Source organism: Balaenoptera borealis (genome assembly GCF_965194805.1).
Source record: "Balaenoptera borealis genome assembly, chromosome: 20".
NCBI classification, from domain to species: Eukaryota; Metazoa; Chordata; class Mammalia; order Artiodactyla; family Balaenopteridae; genus Balaenoptera; species Balaenoptera borealis.
The window spans coordinates 40,597,198-40,612,894 of NC_138879.1; the positions used below are offsets into that span (position 1 = coordinate 40,597,198).

Genomic DNA, 15,697 nt, shown 5'->3' on the forward strand with positions numbered 1-15,697 from the left:
GGGATAGTGAAACACCCTGTTTTCTTAAAAAAAAAACAAAAAAAACCCCCAGCTAATTTCCCTGGCCAGTTCAGGAATGTGGACAATGGTGATCCAGCCCAAGACCATACAAGGGTGTGGGACTGGAGGAGAGTGGTGCAAGGAAAAGAGGTTGACATGGCCTCAGATCTGAGTTTGAATCCATCTGAGATCGAATCCCTGTCCTGAATGTGATTAGGAGAGTTACTTAACATCTCCTCAGCCTTAGTCTTACTTGTGAAATAAAGCCAGTGATATAACTCTCTCCAGCTTGTGAAGCTTAAAGTATGTAAGGCGCCCAGCATGTAATAGGCGTGCTTACACAAAAGTAAGTTCCTTTCAGAAACCAAGACCTAGATATCTCTGTACCTTCCCCTCAAAATGAAAACTTCCCACCTAAAACTGCTCTAAGTAATAATAAAGTCTTTAACCAAAAAAGAAGAAGAGGAGGAATGTGAAGAATGAGAGCCTGAGGCAGAAGTTGGGAAACCAAAGTGCAAAGGGGACTGAGAAGTAGAGAGGTAGAAGAAAAGGCAGGTGGTCATAATCATTTAGGACGTTTTTAGAGTTCTATGAAAGTATAGGAACTATATACTGTATCTCTGAGGCCTAGCCGCCCCCTCCCCAAAATTTGTTGAAGGGATAAATGTATGAGTGAGTGGTCAACAATAACAGTTGCTATAGAGAAAAGGAGGAAGGGCCGAAAAGTGTACAAGGATTTAGCAGCACAAAGGTCTTTGATGTCATTGCTGAGACCATCAGCAGAGATAATGAAGGCAAAAGCCATGCTACAGAAGTTTGAAGATAAATGGGAGGTAAGGAAATGAAAACAGATAACTCCGTAAGAAAGTATGGCTGAAAGAGAAGAGATATAGGATGGTATTTGAGGGAGAAAGTAACAAGCATTTTTTTTTTAAGTTCTATACTCATACATTTTCTTTACACTATTCCTTTAGCAATACCATGGGTTCAATCATTTTTCCTACCCATATGACTCCAAAATATCTATCTCTAGCCTTGACCTAGTCCCCAAACTTCACCACCAAATTGCTAACCACACTGATGGGTAAGTCTGCACATATGGCCCACCCAAATTAAGCAAATCATAAGAGTATGGGGGGGCTGTTTAAAAAATGTGGTTCCAGGTACAACTCACAGAAGACAGACGTGGATTTTGTAAAGAGATGCCACCAGAAAAATCTTTGATTCCTACCTCTCCCCAGTTCAAAAACTTTCAACAGCTCCTCGTTTCCTAATTTGTACAGAACCTATCCTTCTCCCAGTTTTCCCCATTTCTTTGCTCTTTAGTTTTCTCATCTATAAAATGGAAGAAATACTAATATCCAATCATAATATTATTACAAGGATGAAATGAATTCGTGTATGTAAAGCACTTAGAACTATGCCTGCACATAGTATGGACTATGTAAATATTTGCTATGATTGCAATTATTTGAACAAATTACACTGCCAGAAATTACTAGCCAGAAATCTGGGGGTCATTCTTGATTTCTCTCTCTCTTAACTGCCACATTCATTCCATCTCCAAGTTGTCAATCCTACCTTCAAAATATATTTCAAATTCATCCAATCCCTTCTATTCACCTCATTATTCCAAGCCACCATCGCCTCTTGCCTGAACTACTAGAAACCTCAACTCTCCTCCCAACCATTATTCATACAGCAGCCAGACTTTTGTTTAACTTTTTTTTGAAGTATAAATGAACATTCCAAAAAGTGCACACCAAAAATATAAAGCTTGATGAATTTTCACAAAGTAAATGTAACCACATAACCATTACGGGGTCATCTTAAAAATATAAACCTAGTCATGACTCTAGTGTATAAATCCTTCAATGACCTCCCATTATACTTTGACTAAAATCCAGTTTCCTTCCCATGGCCTATGAGTGGTTTGGCTCCTGTCTACCTCTCTTAACATCATTTTATCCTTTTCAGTCACTCCTCATTTCCTCTTCATTTCACCTCTTGCTGGCTTTTGCAGCTCTCAAATACGCCAAGCTCTTTCCCATCCTAGGGCCTTCACAACTACCGCTCCTCCTACCTAATATTCGTTTTCCCCAACTCCACACAGGGCTGGCTGGCTCATAATTTAGGTCTCATTTTAACTGTAATCTCATAAAGGCACTCCCTGATTACCCAGTCTAAAAGGTTCTTCTCTCCCAGGCCCCACTGCCACCCCCATCATAGCCCTCTTATTCCATTTGTAAATTATATATTAGTTTCTTTACTTGTTTATTATCTCTCTCCCCAACTAGACTGTAAATTCCATGAGGGCAAATACCAAGTCTGTTTTTATTACTACTGTCTACCCAGCACCTAGCATAATGCTTGGCGCACAGGATGTATTCAGTATTTACGGAATAAATGAATGAATGTCCACAGGCAAAGTACTAAAATTAGCATTTAAGAGCCTCCATAATCTATATTATGGTCAACAGTATAGACTATGTATTATTGGTCTATTTTCCTCTCTATATTTAAAGCAAACAATTTCCTCCTCAAATACAATCCATGCTGCTCCCTTAGCCTGGAAAACCCTGTCACCATGACTGTGACTTTCCCCAAATGTACTCATCTTTTGAGGTCCACCTAATCCACAAAACTTTCTCAGTGGACATCTGGTCCTGATATAAGATGCAGGAGATACCAGGTTACATCGCTGTATTAGAAAGCCAACTGGCAGAAAGAAGCTGAGATAAAACGTGAGGTTAGAAACGACCTTCCCTTTGGTTACAAAGGCCAATATAGCTTCTGTTTAAGCTAGTTTGAACAGCCTCATTTCTCCCAGCTGTTACTGTCTCTTCCTCTAAACTCACCATATTAACCTATCTGATGGCTCTTAACACCTTTTAACATAAGTGCAATCAATTTTTGTCTTATTTATTACACCACAAACCTGGGAGTGGGATTTATGATGAGGTGTTTATTACTTATTGGCTGTAATAATTGACATTGTTATTTTTGACTGCCTTTTTTCTCACATAACAACATCAGTTTACTTTTGGAATATTCTCAAAGGACTATTAAGATGTCTTGCACTCTTCTGGCTAAGAGTGAAACAGGGAGTGGAGATGAAATCTGAACCAAGGTCAGTCAATAGGGATCTGAATCATAAGCACAGTGACAGAAATTTGTTGAAGCTCATTCATTGCAACAACGATGCCTGTATGAGACTTTGCTAATTCTTGCTAGAAACATCCAGTAGGACTGTGTAATTCCTGTTCCCTCAGAGCTGGTTTTCCTTATTTTGTTAGCTACTCCATATTCTTCTAATAAATTTTTTAGTTTAAATTAGCCTGTTTTCTGTTGCTTGTAACCAAAGAACCCTAACTGATAACAATGTTTAACTAACTTCCCACTCGTCTTAGGCGATGCTATTTCTCAACTTTGTCTTTTTGCTGTTCACTTAAGAAAAGCCTCTCTGTAAGAGCTACCACTGACCAAGAATCTAAAGCTAGGTGTTTTATATAGATACGTTATCTCTACTCCTTAAAACTCTGTAAGGTAAAATCTTCCATCAATGTGACTTTCTCCAGCAGGTATCCAATCAGACTATAAAACACTTTTTTTTTTTTTTTTTTTTTTTTGGCCACGCTGCATGCAGGATCTTAGTTCCCCTGGCCAGGGATCCAACCCATGACTCCCGCAGTGGAAGAACAGAGTCCTAACCACTGGACCGCCAGGGAATTCCCTGAAACACTTCTTGGAACCACAATTAAGGTTAATTTGCAAGATTTTATTTCTCCTATTGAAACAACTAAACCCAAACCCTGTTCGAGCGTTCTCATTATGTGAAACAATTAACTATCTTTATACCATAACGTCCTCTACGGTGTAAAGTAAGCAAATAATACCTTCTATTTCTAGCTATTTAGCCCAGGGGTTGAGGGGAGAGGTTGGAGAGAGAGGAGATGAACTTTAACTATTATCCAAATTCAGTAAACCTGCAGCTACTCAAGGCAATTGCATACGATGTAAAAGCAGTTTGCAAAAGGTCAGATTAATTACATTAACTTTGGTATACAATGAAAAGTACCTTCTCTGCCAAGCCTCCCCAATTCATGCTAGTTAGAATTCAATAGCATCACTCCGTTTTAGCACTGTATTCATATCGCTAATGTGACGCATCCTACCGTGTTCGAGGGTAGGAACCATTTTCATTTACTGTAGTCAGTGCCTAGAGTTCTGCTTGAACGTAACCTTACCTAGAAGACAAGCTACCAGCTTGAACGAAAAATAATCGTCCCAAGTTCTGAACAACAGCAGGAAATGTTTTTTTTTTTAATAATTGGCAGCCATAACGCTAAGGCTTCCATCTCGGCTATGTCGCTTCAAATCCTTCCCGAAGGCGGCAAAAATAGTGAGCCACCACCCCCGCCCCGCAAGCAAAGTGAGCCTTCCATCTCCACATTCCCTTGGGTCCCTCGCCTCTATCTCTATCGCCCCAGGGAACAAAGGCCTCAGCAACAGGCCGAGCTCTGGCTCCAGGCGCCAGACGTCAGTGCGGCGACCCAACACCTTGCCAAAAAGACTCTGTAGAGAGATATCAGAGCTGTGGCTTTCCAACAAGACAGCGATGCAAAACCAGCTAAAAAAAGTAAAACCAACCAGCGGAAAGCTCCTCTCCAACCGAGCCCGCTAGAGCCTTCTTTACTTTCAGCTGGGGGCGGAAGCGGAAGTCCCTGTGAGATCATAGAGTTCTCTAGTTCCGGTCTCGGGGCCGCGTTCGGGGCTAGAGCGCCTCTCCACGGCCACCGGTTTCCAAGCGGCTTCTATTTCCGGTTGCGGCTTCTGACATAAAGCCGAGACCTCCTTTCAAACGCGGCGTCGCGGGTTCTTCGCGCCTCGCCTGGGGCCAGCGCGCAAGGACTGGCGCGGGCGGGGGGATTGCACAGCCCACAGCTGAGCCAGGCCGTTGGGGCCGGCCTGCACTGGCACCTTCGATCCCTCAGAGCCGCCTGGCTTTTGAGCCCTCCGGATTGAGAGTCCGTGATTGGCCGCCTCCAGGACCGCCGCTCGAGAGGCCAGCGCTCCTTCGCCGTACCTGTCCCCCCATAGTCACGCTCTTCCCTGTGAGGTGCAGCATTAATCAACTCACCTCTCCCACACACTACTTCTCTAACGTGGGTGTCCGCGTTAACTTCGTCCTTCACCTTCACTTGAGACCCCTGCCCTCTGCCTCCGGAAGAGGTCTTTTTTGCCCAGTTCCTGTAAAATAGCACCCATCTGGCACCCCCCGAAAGTTCATGCTTACTAGAGAGTTTGTGGGCAAAGTAAAACCCAGTGCACACACCAAACTATGGCTGAGCACGGGGCTCACATCACAACTGCTTCTGCGGTGGATGACCGGCCATCCATCTTTGAGGTGGTAGCACAGGACAGTTTAATGACAGCAGTGAGACCTGCTCTTCAGCATGTGGTCAAGGTAAGGATCTAATTCTCTGAAAAGTTTTAGGAACGTCCGGGTAAAAACCAAGCCAATAATCTGAATTTATTTGTTGGCCTAAGTTTTGAAATAACCAATTAGCATATAATTCACATCACATGATTTAATGGTTATGGAGTCTCTTGTTATGTGTACTAAATACCCAGCACTTCAGGGAGGTTAAGGTAGACCCAGAAAGAAAAGTGTGGAAATTCAGAGGGAAAAAAAAGGAAATATAAATACAAGGCATAGTAGCTGTGTAATGGAATGAATTTCATTCATTTGTTTTGCTTTAGGTTCTTGCAGAATCAAATCCTGCCCGCTATGGGTTCTTGTGGAGGTGGTTTGATGAAATCTTCACCCTTTTAGATCTTCTGCTCCAGCAACATTACCTGTCTAAAACCAGCGCCTCGTTTTCTGAAAACTTTTATGGCTTAAAGAGGATCGTAATGGGAGACACACACAAGCTTCAGAGATTGGCAAGTGCTGGTCTCCCAAAGAAGCAGCTTTGGAAGTCAGTTATGTTCCTGGTTCTTCTTCCCTATCTGAAAGTGAAGCTGGAGAAGCTGATTTCTAGCCTGCGAGAAGAGGATGAATATTCTATCCATCCCCCTACATCCCGCTGGAAACGATTTTACAGAGCCTTGCTGGCAGCCTACCCATTTGTTAACATGGCCTGGGAAGGCTGGTTTCTTGTACAGCAGCTTCGATACATCCTAGGAAAGGCTCAGCATCACTCACCACTGCTGAGTCTGGCTGGGGTTCGGCTAGGTCGACTTACAGTTCAGGATATACAAGCTCTGGAGCACAGACCAGCTGAAGCCAGCATGATGCAGCAACCAACTGGGAGGTAAGGCCTTAACATTTCCCCAACATACTTGATTAATAAATCCTAAAATCTTATCCCAATTTTATGAAATTTACCTCCCTCAGTCCACTTTGGGGTATTTCATAAAATCATCAAAAAATTCTTGTGTCCATAAAACAAGGATTGCCATCCCAGTAACCTTCCTTATCATACTGGCTACATTTTTGCACACACTTGCCATGTACCAGGCCCTGTGCTAGGTGTTTATGTATATTATCTCAATCCTCATCACAGCTCAATGAAATAAATGCATTAGCACCATTTAACAGTTGAGGAAACTAAGTTCTAACAGTTGAGTACCTTGCCAAGGCCACACAGCTAATAGGCGGCGGAGCTGAGATTCAAGCCAGATCAGTACAATTCTAAAGACTGCTCTTAACCATGGTGCTATCTCATTCCTAGTGTCTGTGTTCTCTGACAAGTTCAAATATATTCCACAGTACTGCTGAGTTGTTTTTTAAGTGAGTTATTTCTTTTTCTGGATATACTATCTTCCACCCCCATAAAAGGTCTATATAATCAATGGCTCATTAATTTCTTTCTCAAAACACAAAACAAACAAAACCCTAGTCATTAAAAACAAAGCTTAACTCCTAGAACTCCTAAAATACAGTAAGTCAGAAAGAGGGAATTGTTTCGAATAGACACTTAAAGAGAAAACGCCAGTCCAGCAACTATTCAATCCCCAAGCTGAATCAACGATCCTAATGAAAAGTGTAAGAATTACATGCATATTAGTCGTTCTGTGATTGTACCTAAATAAACAGTTTCTCCTTTTGCCTCCTTGTTCTGTTCTCCAAACAGCGTTGGCGAGAAGATAAAGTCAGCTCTGAAGCAAGCTGTGGGAGGTGCCACCTCATGCCTCTCTACTGGCCTTTCGGTGGGTGTATTCTTCCTGCAGTTCCTTGAGTGGTGGTATTCATCCGGAAACCAAGAAACCATCAAGTCATTGACTGCCCTGCCTACTCCACCACCACCCGTACACCTAGACTACAATTCTGATTCTCCCCTGTTGCCCCAAATGAAGACTGTGTGCCCACTGTGTCGTAAAAACCGGGTGAACGACACTGTTCTCGCCACCTCTGGCTATGTGTTTTGTTACCGCTGTGTGTTTAATTACGTGAGGAGTCACCGAGCTTGTCCCATCACAGGTTATCCAACACACGTACAGCATCTGATTAAACTGTACTCCCCTGAGAGCTGAAAGGGATTAGCACCTTATCTCACAACGAAATGACTGTGCTATAAGGCCAGAGGGCTGGTTTTCCGCATGGTAAATAGCATTGTTTGATACTTCTCATCCTCAATTAATAATTGTATGAACTTTAAACAGCCATATGGATTTCTTTAAAAGGATATACTCGTTGATCTTAACCTTTTAGCTTGCTCCCTAGACACCTCTACTTAGAGTTGACCAAGCTGGTCAGAGTGAGAGAATCAGGACTGACAGGGGATTAAGGGTCAGCGTAGAGAAGGGGATCAAAGAGGGTACTCGGCACAGAAGCTTTTCCTGTCCCCTTCCTTAAAGGACAAGAGGTATAGAAGCTCTCAGGAAAAACCCAAGTTAGACCTCGTAGAGTGGGTAGTGAAGGGGAAGCAGGCCTTTTGAGAAAGGAAAGCCTTTATCTGCCTATGAGGAATAGGTTTTATCGGTTTGCAAACAGTATGAAATATGGACCTGCTTTTTTTTTTTAATTTATTTTTTTTATACAGCAGGTTCTTATTAATTATCGCTTTTATACACATCACTGTATACATGTCAATCCCAATCTCCCAATTCATCCCACCACCACCACCCCCCGCCCCCCCCCACGGACATGCTTTTTATAGAAATACTTAGAAACACTTTCTCCTTCCATATGCTGGGACTCATTTGTTAAGTAACATTTGCTACAGTTTATCACCTTTTAAAGATCCCTTTGTGAACCACACATATCTTCCTTGGGAAACTGGTTAAAGGAAAATAGGGGTTGAATGTATATACAGAAGAGTCTGAAGACTTCAGTGTGAAAGCAAAGCTATTAATGAAGAGATGAAGTAAAATACTGCCCTAACTATGACTGTGTAAAGACAGGATCTTTTCATAAGCTCTTTCTGCTTGCTGTTAAGAGTTTGCTAAGCTGACATGAATTATTCTGGCTACTACTAAAGTTTCTATGAAACGCTTAAGTAAATTTTAAAGAATAAATGTTTTTTGGCAAAGAGCTGTTCCATGTCATGATTATGTGGAAACTGAAAGATTAGTCGAGGTATTTAGAGTAAATTTTTCATTCAGGCCACCTTTCACTTTTTGAGGCATTCTGTATTAACATTTTACTTTTTTTTGCTAATCCAATATTGGAGAGAAATCCTCTCCTCCAACAGCAAGAATTCAGTCTTGAGTGAAATACCTTATTTCTCAAGTGAAATACTGCACAAACACTTAAGTTGCCACTGGATTGGCAGGTTGGTGAAAACATATGGGTTAAAAAAAAAAAATCATTACTAGAAGAGGAAGGATGAAAATGATTTTTAAGTGCCTCTGCTGAGACAGGTGTCCAATACAACTCATTTTAGCAATTCAAAGCACATTTTCTGATAGCACTAAGATAACAGAACTAAATTTTGAAATAGAATATCCTATAGATTTTAAAATATTAACACTTTTATATACCACGAGAAGAGTATAATGGATATTTGCAAAAATTCTTATTAAACCACAAAGTTTTACCGGAACAAATACCATAGTTAAGTAAACTTTTTTTTTAATTTTAAAATTTTTTAATTTGTTTCAAAGTTAAACCCAAGACACACTGACTTCACAGGAAATCCAATGAGAAATGTTTTTCTAGGCTGAACACCTGTTTCCCCTTAGTCTCCCCCCAAAAAACATGTACATGTTAATTACTTTCATTTTACAATCACTGCTAAATAAACATTTTTAATATAGTAATAAGTCAATAAGGGAACCGAACCAGATTCAGGATTGAAATAATGCAGTTTTCCATGAAGATATCAAAGCCATATTTTTCACCTCAACCTACAAAGAAAAACAGGAAAATATCAGTAATTCAAAAGAATATTAAATACTCTTACACATAATAAAACCAGTATCCAAAGAGGCTAGAACATACCAATGTGGAAAAACCACAACCAGAATCAGCTCAGAGAGAAGATTAAGGGGTCATACCCTGGTCAAAGCCAACACTGAAGCAATGGCAATACCAGGTCAGACTATACTTCACTCATCATTGCATCATTGCTTTTCACCTCCTTGTATTATCTAAGAGCAGCCCAACACCCTATTTTCACATCCAAGAAAACTTAGGTTTACCCGTGAGAAAAAAAGACTTCTTTTTAGATAAGTTGCAACCGTGGGCTTTCAATATTTGATCTTCCACTATGCACCTCAAGCAACTCTGCTGTACAAAAACGCAAACTTGAACAAGTTTTGTTTTGGAGGTGCTTTTTTAAAATTTCTGTAATACAGAGTAGAGTGAAGAAGCATTTACAGTTCAAAAACATTTCTTGTTTTAGTGAGTCCAAACACCATGCATGATAAAATCTCAGGGATGTCTGTGAAGGGATTTATAATCTAGTTCTAAAGCAAAATCTTTAGAAAAGATTTTCTCCTAAAATCCTTTATAAAGTAAACTCCAGTTCATTTAACATACAATTTGATTTACAATTCTGCTGCCAACAAAGATGAAAAGTATAGTCATAAAAATTTTATACAGGAGTCTGCTAAAGAGTCCAAGACCCAGGGAGGCGAGGATTTGACAAAGGTCCATAGCAAAATAACAGCAATGCTGGAAAGAGAAACTGAGGTCTGATTACCAGATTTATATTTTTCCACTACCAGCTAAATACAAGGTTTAATTTCATTTTTCTCCAGGCCATGGGCAAGATAAAGGAAACAATGCAAAGCCTGGGTAATTCACAACATGGATGATTAATTTCTGAATGAGAAAGCTGTTTGCATTTTATTTATTCTAAATGACACCTTCTCGTGGTTTACTGTCGCTGACATGCTATGCTAAAGTACTAGGATCACAAACAATGTCAACCTCTCCAGCTTTTCAGCATTGTGTTTTCAGTATCTAAATAACAATTCTGGAGACACAACATGCCTCCTTCAGCCATTTATAAATGTCAATAGATTGATACTCCATAGTTAAAAACGTACAGCTATGGTCTGTGTTCTCCATTCAGCAACTGAATTCTACAAAGAGGGAAACTAGTAAAGTGCCTGTTTAGAGGCTCAAGCCTTTATCTCATCAACCTCTGCAGAAGTAAGTACACGTTACAAAAAGCAAACAGGCTAAGAGAACTTAAATAACCTTGTCTAAAAGCATGAAACTTGTGAGCAGAGCTCCAAGTGTGCTCCAGCCACATACAGAGGGCACACTTTCCTAGTTCTCTTCCTCAGTATGCTTTCCTCTGTCTGGAGCGCCTTCCCTACCCCTTTCAATCTGGAGAAAGTCTGTAGTTCTAAAACCTTGTTCAAACGTCACCTTCTCTGTTAAGCGGTCCCTAACTCCCTCAGTCATCTCCTCCTCTGACTCCCACAGCACTTTTTCCCATCACAGTACGCATCACACGCCAATTATTCACCCATTCACGTCCCCCACCTCCCGTCTCTCCCACCAGCCCCATTACACAGAGCTCCTAAAGAACCAGAACTTCCTTTTACTGGCCTTTGCATCCATTACACTCAGAATGATGCCTGGGACACAGAAGGCGGCTCAGTAAGAGAGAGTTTAATTCAGTCAGTGAACGACCCTCCCTACTAAACCCTAAGCGCCTGGATTATACAAGCATCAGCACAGTTTATAAAGCCGACTTACCTCCAACATTTCACGTAGGTTAAGGACGTCCCTCAAGCATCTCTAAGCCCTCCGTCCTCCAGCTTCAAACTCATGGCATTCTGCATGGCGCCCTGCGCAGGACCACCAATACTTATACACGGTGTATCCTCAAAACGATAATAATAACAACAATAACAATACTACTGCTGATAATAATAATAATAATAATAAAGTCCAAACCCCACCAACTTCAGGAAAGACTGAGACGCCATCCTTCCGGGGAAACACAAGGCCGGATCCAGGGCTCAAACCAAAGCCTCAGGCAGGGGTCCGCAGCCCGCTTTCCGAAGCCCCCAAAACTCTTACGCCCTAGACTCTCAGGAGGCCTGCCCAGGCCTGCAGAGGCTGCCCGCAGTCCACCCGCCGCCGTTCAGTCCCAGAGGTACCGGCTTGGGTCTTCCCACACCGCTCCACCTCGCTACCCCGCCGGCTGCCGCAACAGCCCGATCCGGGCAACCAATCCCGCGACTGCCAGTGGACCACGTGGGCCGCAGCCCTGCGGCTCGGCTGGTGCGAGGAGCAGCCAATCGGAGGGCGAGGCGAACGCCGGGGTTGGGGGGTGGGGGTGGGGGGTGGAGCGGGCCAGAAGGCGCGGGCGCCTTTGCCGTCTCTTCTTGGCGTGGCGGGCTGCATCCTCAAAGTTAAAAGCTAGACCCTGAGTAGTCCCCGCACTCCCTCCAATTCCCTCATCTCCGACCGTGGGGAGACTGTCATCCGGAGTGGTTTTGCTGGTGCCTTGTTTCACAACTGGGGAAGGGCATCTGAGACGGGCTGTAGAGGGTGTGTGTGCCCTGGCTTTCCAGGAAGAACTATTGATTCAGACAGTGTTCCGACAGTATCGTGCTCGCGCCGAATTCCCGCCTGAGGGCTAGGGGTTGAGGTGGACTTCGATGAATGTGTCCCTCTCTCCCCGTCCAGGAGAAACTCATTGGCTTGTCAGGGGCTTGGACGCTTCCTGAATAAGCAAGAGGTGCCACTAAATATCAAAGAACTGCGAAAGAGAGCAAGAAAGACTTCCTGGGAGAGGTGGCATTTGATCTGGGTCTTGAAAGATGCGTTGGATTTGAGAATTAGGAGATTCTGGGAGAAAATAATTTAACTCCCGAATTAAATGAGAAAGCATAGGGGAGCTTACCAAATTTAGGTAAAGTTGAAACTGGTGTAGTGTTTTCCAAAATTCAGTGAGTTGGAAATACCAGGAGGAAACTTAACAACATAGATGTCCCCCAGCATCAAAACTAAACGACAAACTCCCACAATCCAGACTTACAGAATCATTAAGGTTGAATCTGGAGTTGGAACCCAGGCGTGTATATTTTTAATAAGTACCCCAGGGGAGATTCTGATTCACACCAAAGTTTGAGGACCAGTGTTAGCATAAAGAAAGGGGGGTGATAAGAGATTTGAAAGACAGGGCAAGACTTTGTTAAAGATAGTGGCTTGCTGGCTGTGTAGTTTAGACTACTCTGGAGAAAGTGGGAGATGTAAAGATTTCAGAGTCTGAGGAGATGGGTGATCAGAGCTGAAAACTCAATATGCAACTGTGTTTTTAAATAGATTGAAGGAAGGCAGAGTGAAAGAAGGGGAAGCTATTGCCAAGTGATTGCAATGGTCCAGGTGAGAGCTAGTAAGAAATAGAGAGGTGGCATATGAAGGACAGCAGGAGGAATGTGATGAGTGTCAGATAGGGATGGGGAGAAAGATATGAGGAAATAAATGGAGAAAAATGGAATGTCCTCTGTACCAGACCTATGAAGGACCTCCATTGTACTTTAAGGATAGACTTTAGACAGTGAAGAGAATGGGCCTTTGCAAGTGCTGTTTCCTCTGCCTGGTTTTCCCCTTCCTTCTCCAACGCCCTTTCTCAACCTGGTGCATTCTTTTTTTTTTTAAGGTAAGTTTTTTTGCTTGTCTTTATGGAAATGAGGTTAGTGCTTTTTTTATGTTTTTTATTTATTTTATTTTATTCTTGGCGTTGCCGTGCGCGGACTTTCTAGTTGCGGCAAGTGGGGGCTACTCTTTGTTGTGGTGTGCAGGCTTCTCATTGCGGTGGCTCCTCTTGTTGTGGAGCACGGGCTCTAGGCGCACAGGCTTCAGTAGTTGCAGCACGCGGGCTCAATAGTTGTGGCTCGCAGGCTCTAGAGCACAGGCTCAGTAGTTGTGGCGCACGGGCTTAGTTGCTCCGCAGCATGTGGGATCTTCCCGGACCAGGGCTCGAACCCATGTCCCCTCCATTGGCAGGCGTATTCTTTTTTTTAATTTTTTTTTTATTTTTTTTAAACATCTTTATTGAAGTATAATTGCCTTACAATGGTGTGTTAGCTTCTGCTTTATAACAAAGTGAATCAGTTATACATATACAATATGTTCCCATTTCTCTTCCCTCTTGCATCTCCCTCCCTCCCACCCTCCCCATCCCACCCCTCTAGGTGGTCACAAAGCACCGAGCTGATCTCCCTGTGCTATGTGGCTGCTTCCCACTAGCTATCTATTTTACATTTGGTAGTGTATATATGTCCATGACACTCTCTTATCCTGTCACATCTCACCCCACCCCCTCCCCATATCCTCAAGTCCATTCTCTAGTAGGTCTGTGTCTTTATTCCCGTCTTGCCACTAGGTTCTTCATGGCCTTTTTTTTTTTTTTTTTTTCCTTAGATTCCATATATATGTGTTAGCATACTGTATTTGTTTTTCTCTTTCTGACTTACTTCACTCTGTATGACAGACTCTAACTCCATCCACCTCATTACAAATACCTCCATTTCATTTCTTTTTATGGCTGAGTAATATTCCATTGTATATATGTGCCACATCTTCTTTATCCATTCATCTGTCGATGGACATTTAGGTTGCTTCCACGTCATGGCTATTGTAAATAGAGCTGGCAGGCGTATTCTTAACCACCGCACCACCAAGGAAGCCCTCAACCTGGTGCATTACTTGCAGGTTTCAGCTCACATACCATCTCATTTATGAAATCTTATCTTGTTCTCACAAGCATAGTCACTGTCACTCCTTAGAACACCCCAAGCACACTGTTCATATGTTTCCAGCTCTCCAGAATGGCACTAGAGTGTAGTGGTCATGCATATGGACTATAGTATTTGCAAGCACCCTCCTTGCTCATCTTTCACATTATCCTTCCTTCTCCTGATTTGGTCCCTAATAGTGCATTAAAGAATAAGAAGGAGAAAACAATACAGTTCCTAGTTCTTCTGCCCAAAAAATGTCCTTCCTGTTGATTGGGAAGGAAAAAGGAGGTACTTAGGTAGATTTCAGATTTTGAAGACTCCAAAGCAATCCAGAATCCCAAACTTGAAAGGCAGTGGAAGGAGTAGGAGCATTTGTATTAAACAGACCTGGCTTTGCATGCCAGCTCTTCCACTTAACTGGCCATGTAATCTCAGGTTCCGTATCATGTGCCACACTCCCAGCTTGGTCCCTTGTGCCCAAATGCATATGTCCAGTAAATGACGGTCCTTTTTATCTTTCTAAAAGTAAGTAATATCAGAAGGATTTCAGTGTGAGAGTGAAGCTGAGTATTAAGGTAGATAGTAGAACTAAAAGTGAGACTGGGGACTTCCCTGGTAGTCCAGTGGTTGAGACTCTGTGCTTCCACTGCAGGGGGCGCGGGTTCGATCCCTGGTTGGGGAACTAGGATCCCAAATGCCCAAGGCACGGCCAAGAAATAAGAAAATAATAATAATAATAATAAATTTAAAAATTAAATGAAATAAAAGTGAGACTGAATTTGGAAATGACATGAATGAAAAAGGGTTAAAGTTGAAGCTGAGAGCAGACCTTTGCAGTTTACTATGTTGCTGTGCTGATTATTCGTCATAGTATGTATTCTGCCTCCTATCTTGGAAATAACTTTTGAGCCAGACAGGTACAAAGTGTCATGCCAACAAAGCAGAACTTCAGTAGTTCTGAAGGAACTAGTAACCGCAGTTAAAATAAAAAAACCCGAGGGGGTATTCAGAAACCTATTTCAGAATGCCATTTCATCATAAGCAAATTGGAGTAGAAACAAAGAGTTGTTTGATGGTTTGACTTATGGGGAGAGAAGTATGTTAGTTTCCTGTGTCTGCAGTAACAAATTGCCACAACCTTGGCTGTTTAAAACAATAAAATTTTATTCTCTCACAGCCAGAAGTTTGACATACAAGGGCAGGAATCAAGGTGTCAGCAGGGGCTGTGCTCCCCTCAGACGCTCTAGGGGAGAATCCATTTTGTGCCTCTTCCAGCTTCCTGTGCCTGCCGGCATTCCCTCACTTGTGGCCACATTACTCCAATCTCTGCCTCTGTGGTCACATTGCCCCCTCCTCTTTTGTAGGTATCAAATCTGTCTCTACCTCATTTTTTTTTTTAAGATTTTTTTTTTTTTTGATGTGGACCATTTTTTCAAGTCTTTATTGAATTTGTTACCATATTGCTTCTGTTTTATGTTTTTGGTTTTTTGGCCGCGAGGCATGTGGGATCTTAGCTCCCTGACCAGGGATCAAACCCGCA

General features: G+C 42.4%; 3 protein-coding genes and 2 long non-coding RNA genes across 5 annotated transcripts in view; 2 read left to right on the forward strand and 3 right to left on the reverse strand.

The window, feature by feature from the left end:
- The window catches only part of AP2B1 (adaptor related protein complex 2 subunit beta 1), a 119,106-nt gene extending 114,337 nt beyond the window's left edge, over positions 1 to 4,769 (reverse strand). Inside the window, exon 1 of the mRNA XM_082373935.1 lies at positions 4,651 to 4,769. The gene's annotated coding sequence lies outside the window, so the exon portion shown is untranslated. The remainder of the gene's footprint in view (positions 1 to 4,650) is intronic.
- HEATR9 (HEAT repeat containing 9) overlaps positions 1 to 15,697 on the forward strand; it is a 324,842-nt gene that overhangs the window by 238,821 nt on the left and 70,324 nt on the right. The window lies entirely within an intron of this gene.
- PEX12 (peroxisomal biogenesis factor 12) lies at positions 4,797 to 8,537 on the forward strand. Its single transcript, XM_082373988.1, has 3 exons — positions 4,797 to 5,467; positions 5,764 to 6,317; positions 7,140 to 8,537. The coding sequence occupies exons 1-3, from the start codon at positions 5,342 to 5,344 to the stop codon at positions 7,537 to 7,539; spliced, it is 1,080 nt and encodes a 359-aa protein (XP_082230114.1). The 5' UTR covers positions 4,797 to 5,341; the 3' UTR covers positions 7,540 to 8,537.
- Positions 9,063 to 11,651, reverse strand: LOC309619140. Its single transcript, XR_014238765.1, has 3 exons — positions 11,368 to 11,651; positions 11,162 to 11,253; positions 9,063 to 9,354 (listed from the first exon to the last, which is right to left on the reverse strand). It is a non-coding gene; the product is annotated as an uncharacterized lncRNA (long non-coding RNA).
- Positions 11,873 to 15,697, reverse strand: part of LOC309619146 — a 30,416-nt gene continuing 26,591 nt past the window's right edge. The window contains exon 3 of the long non-coding RNA XR_014238774.1: positions 11,873 to 12,137. This is a non-coding gene — a long non-coding RNA (uncharacterized lncRNA). The remainder of the gene's footprint in view (positions 12,138 to 15,697) is intronic.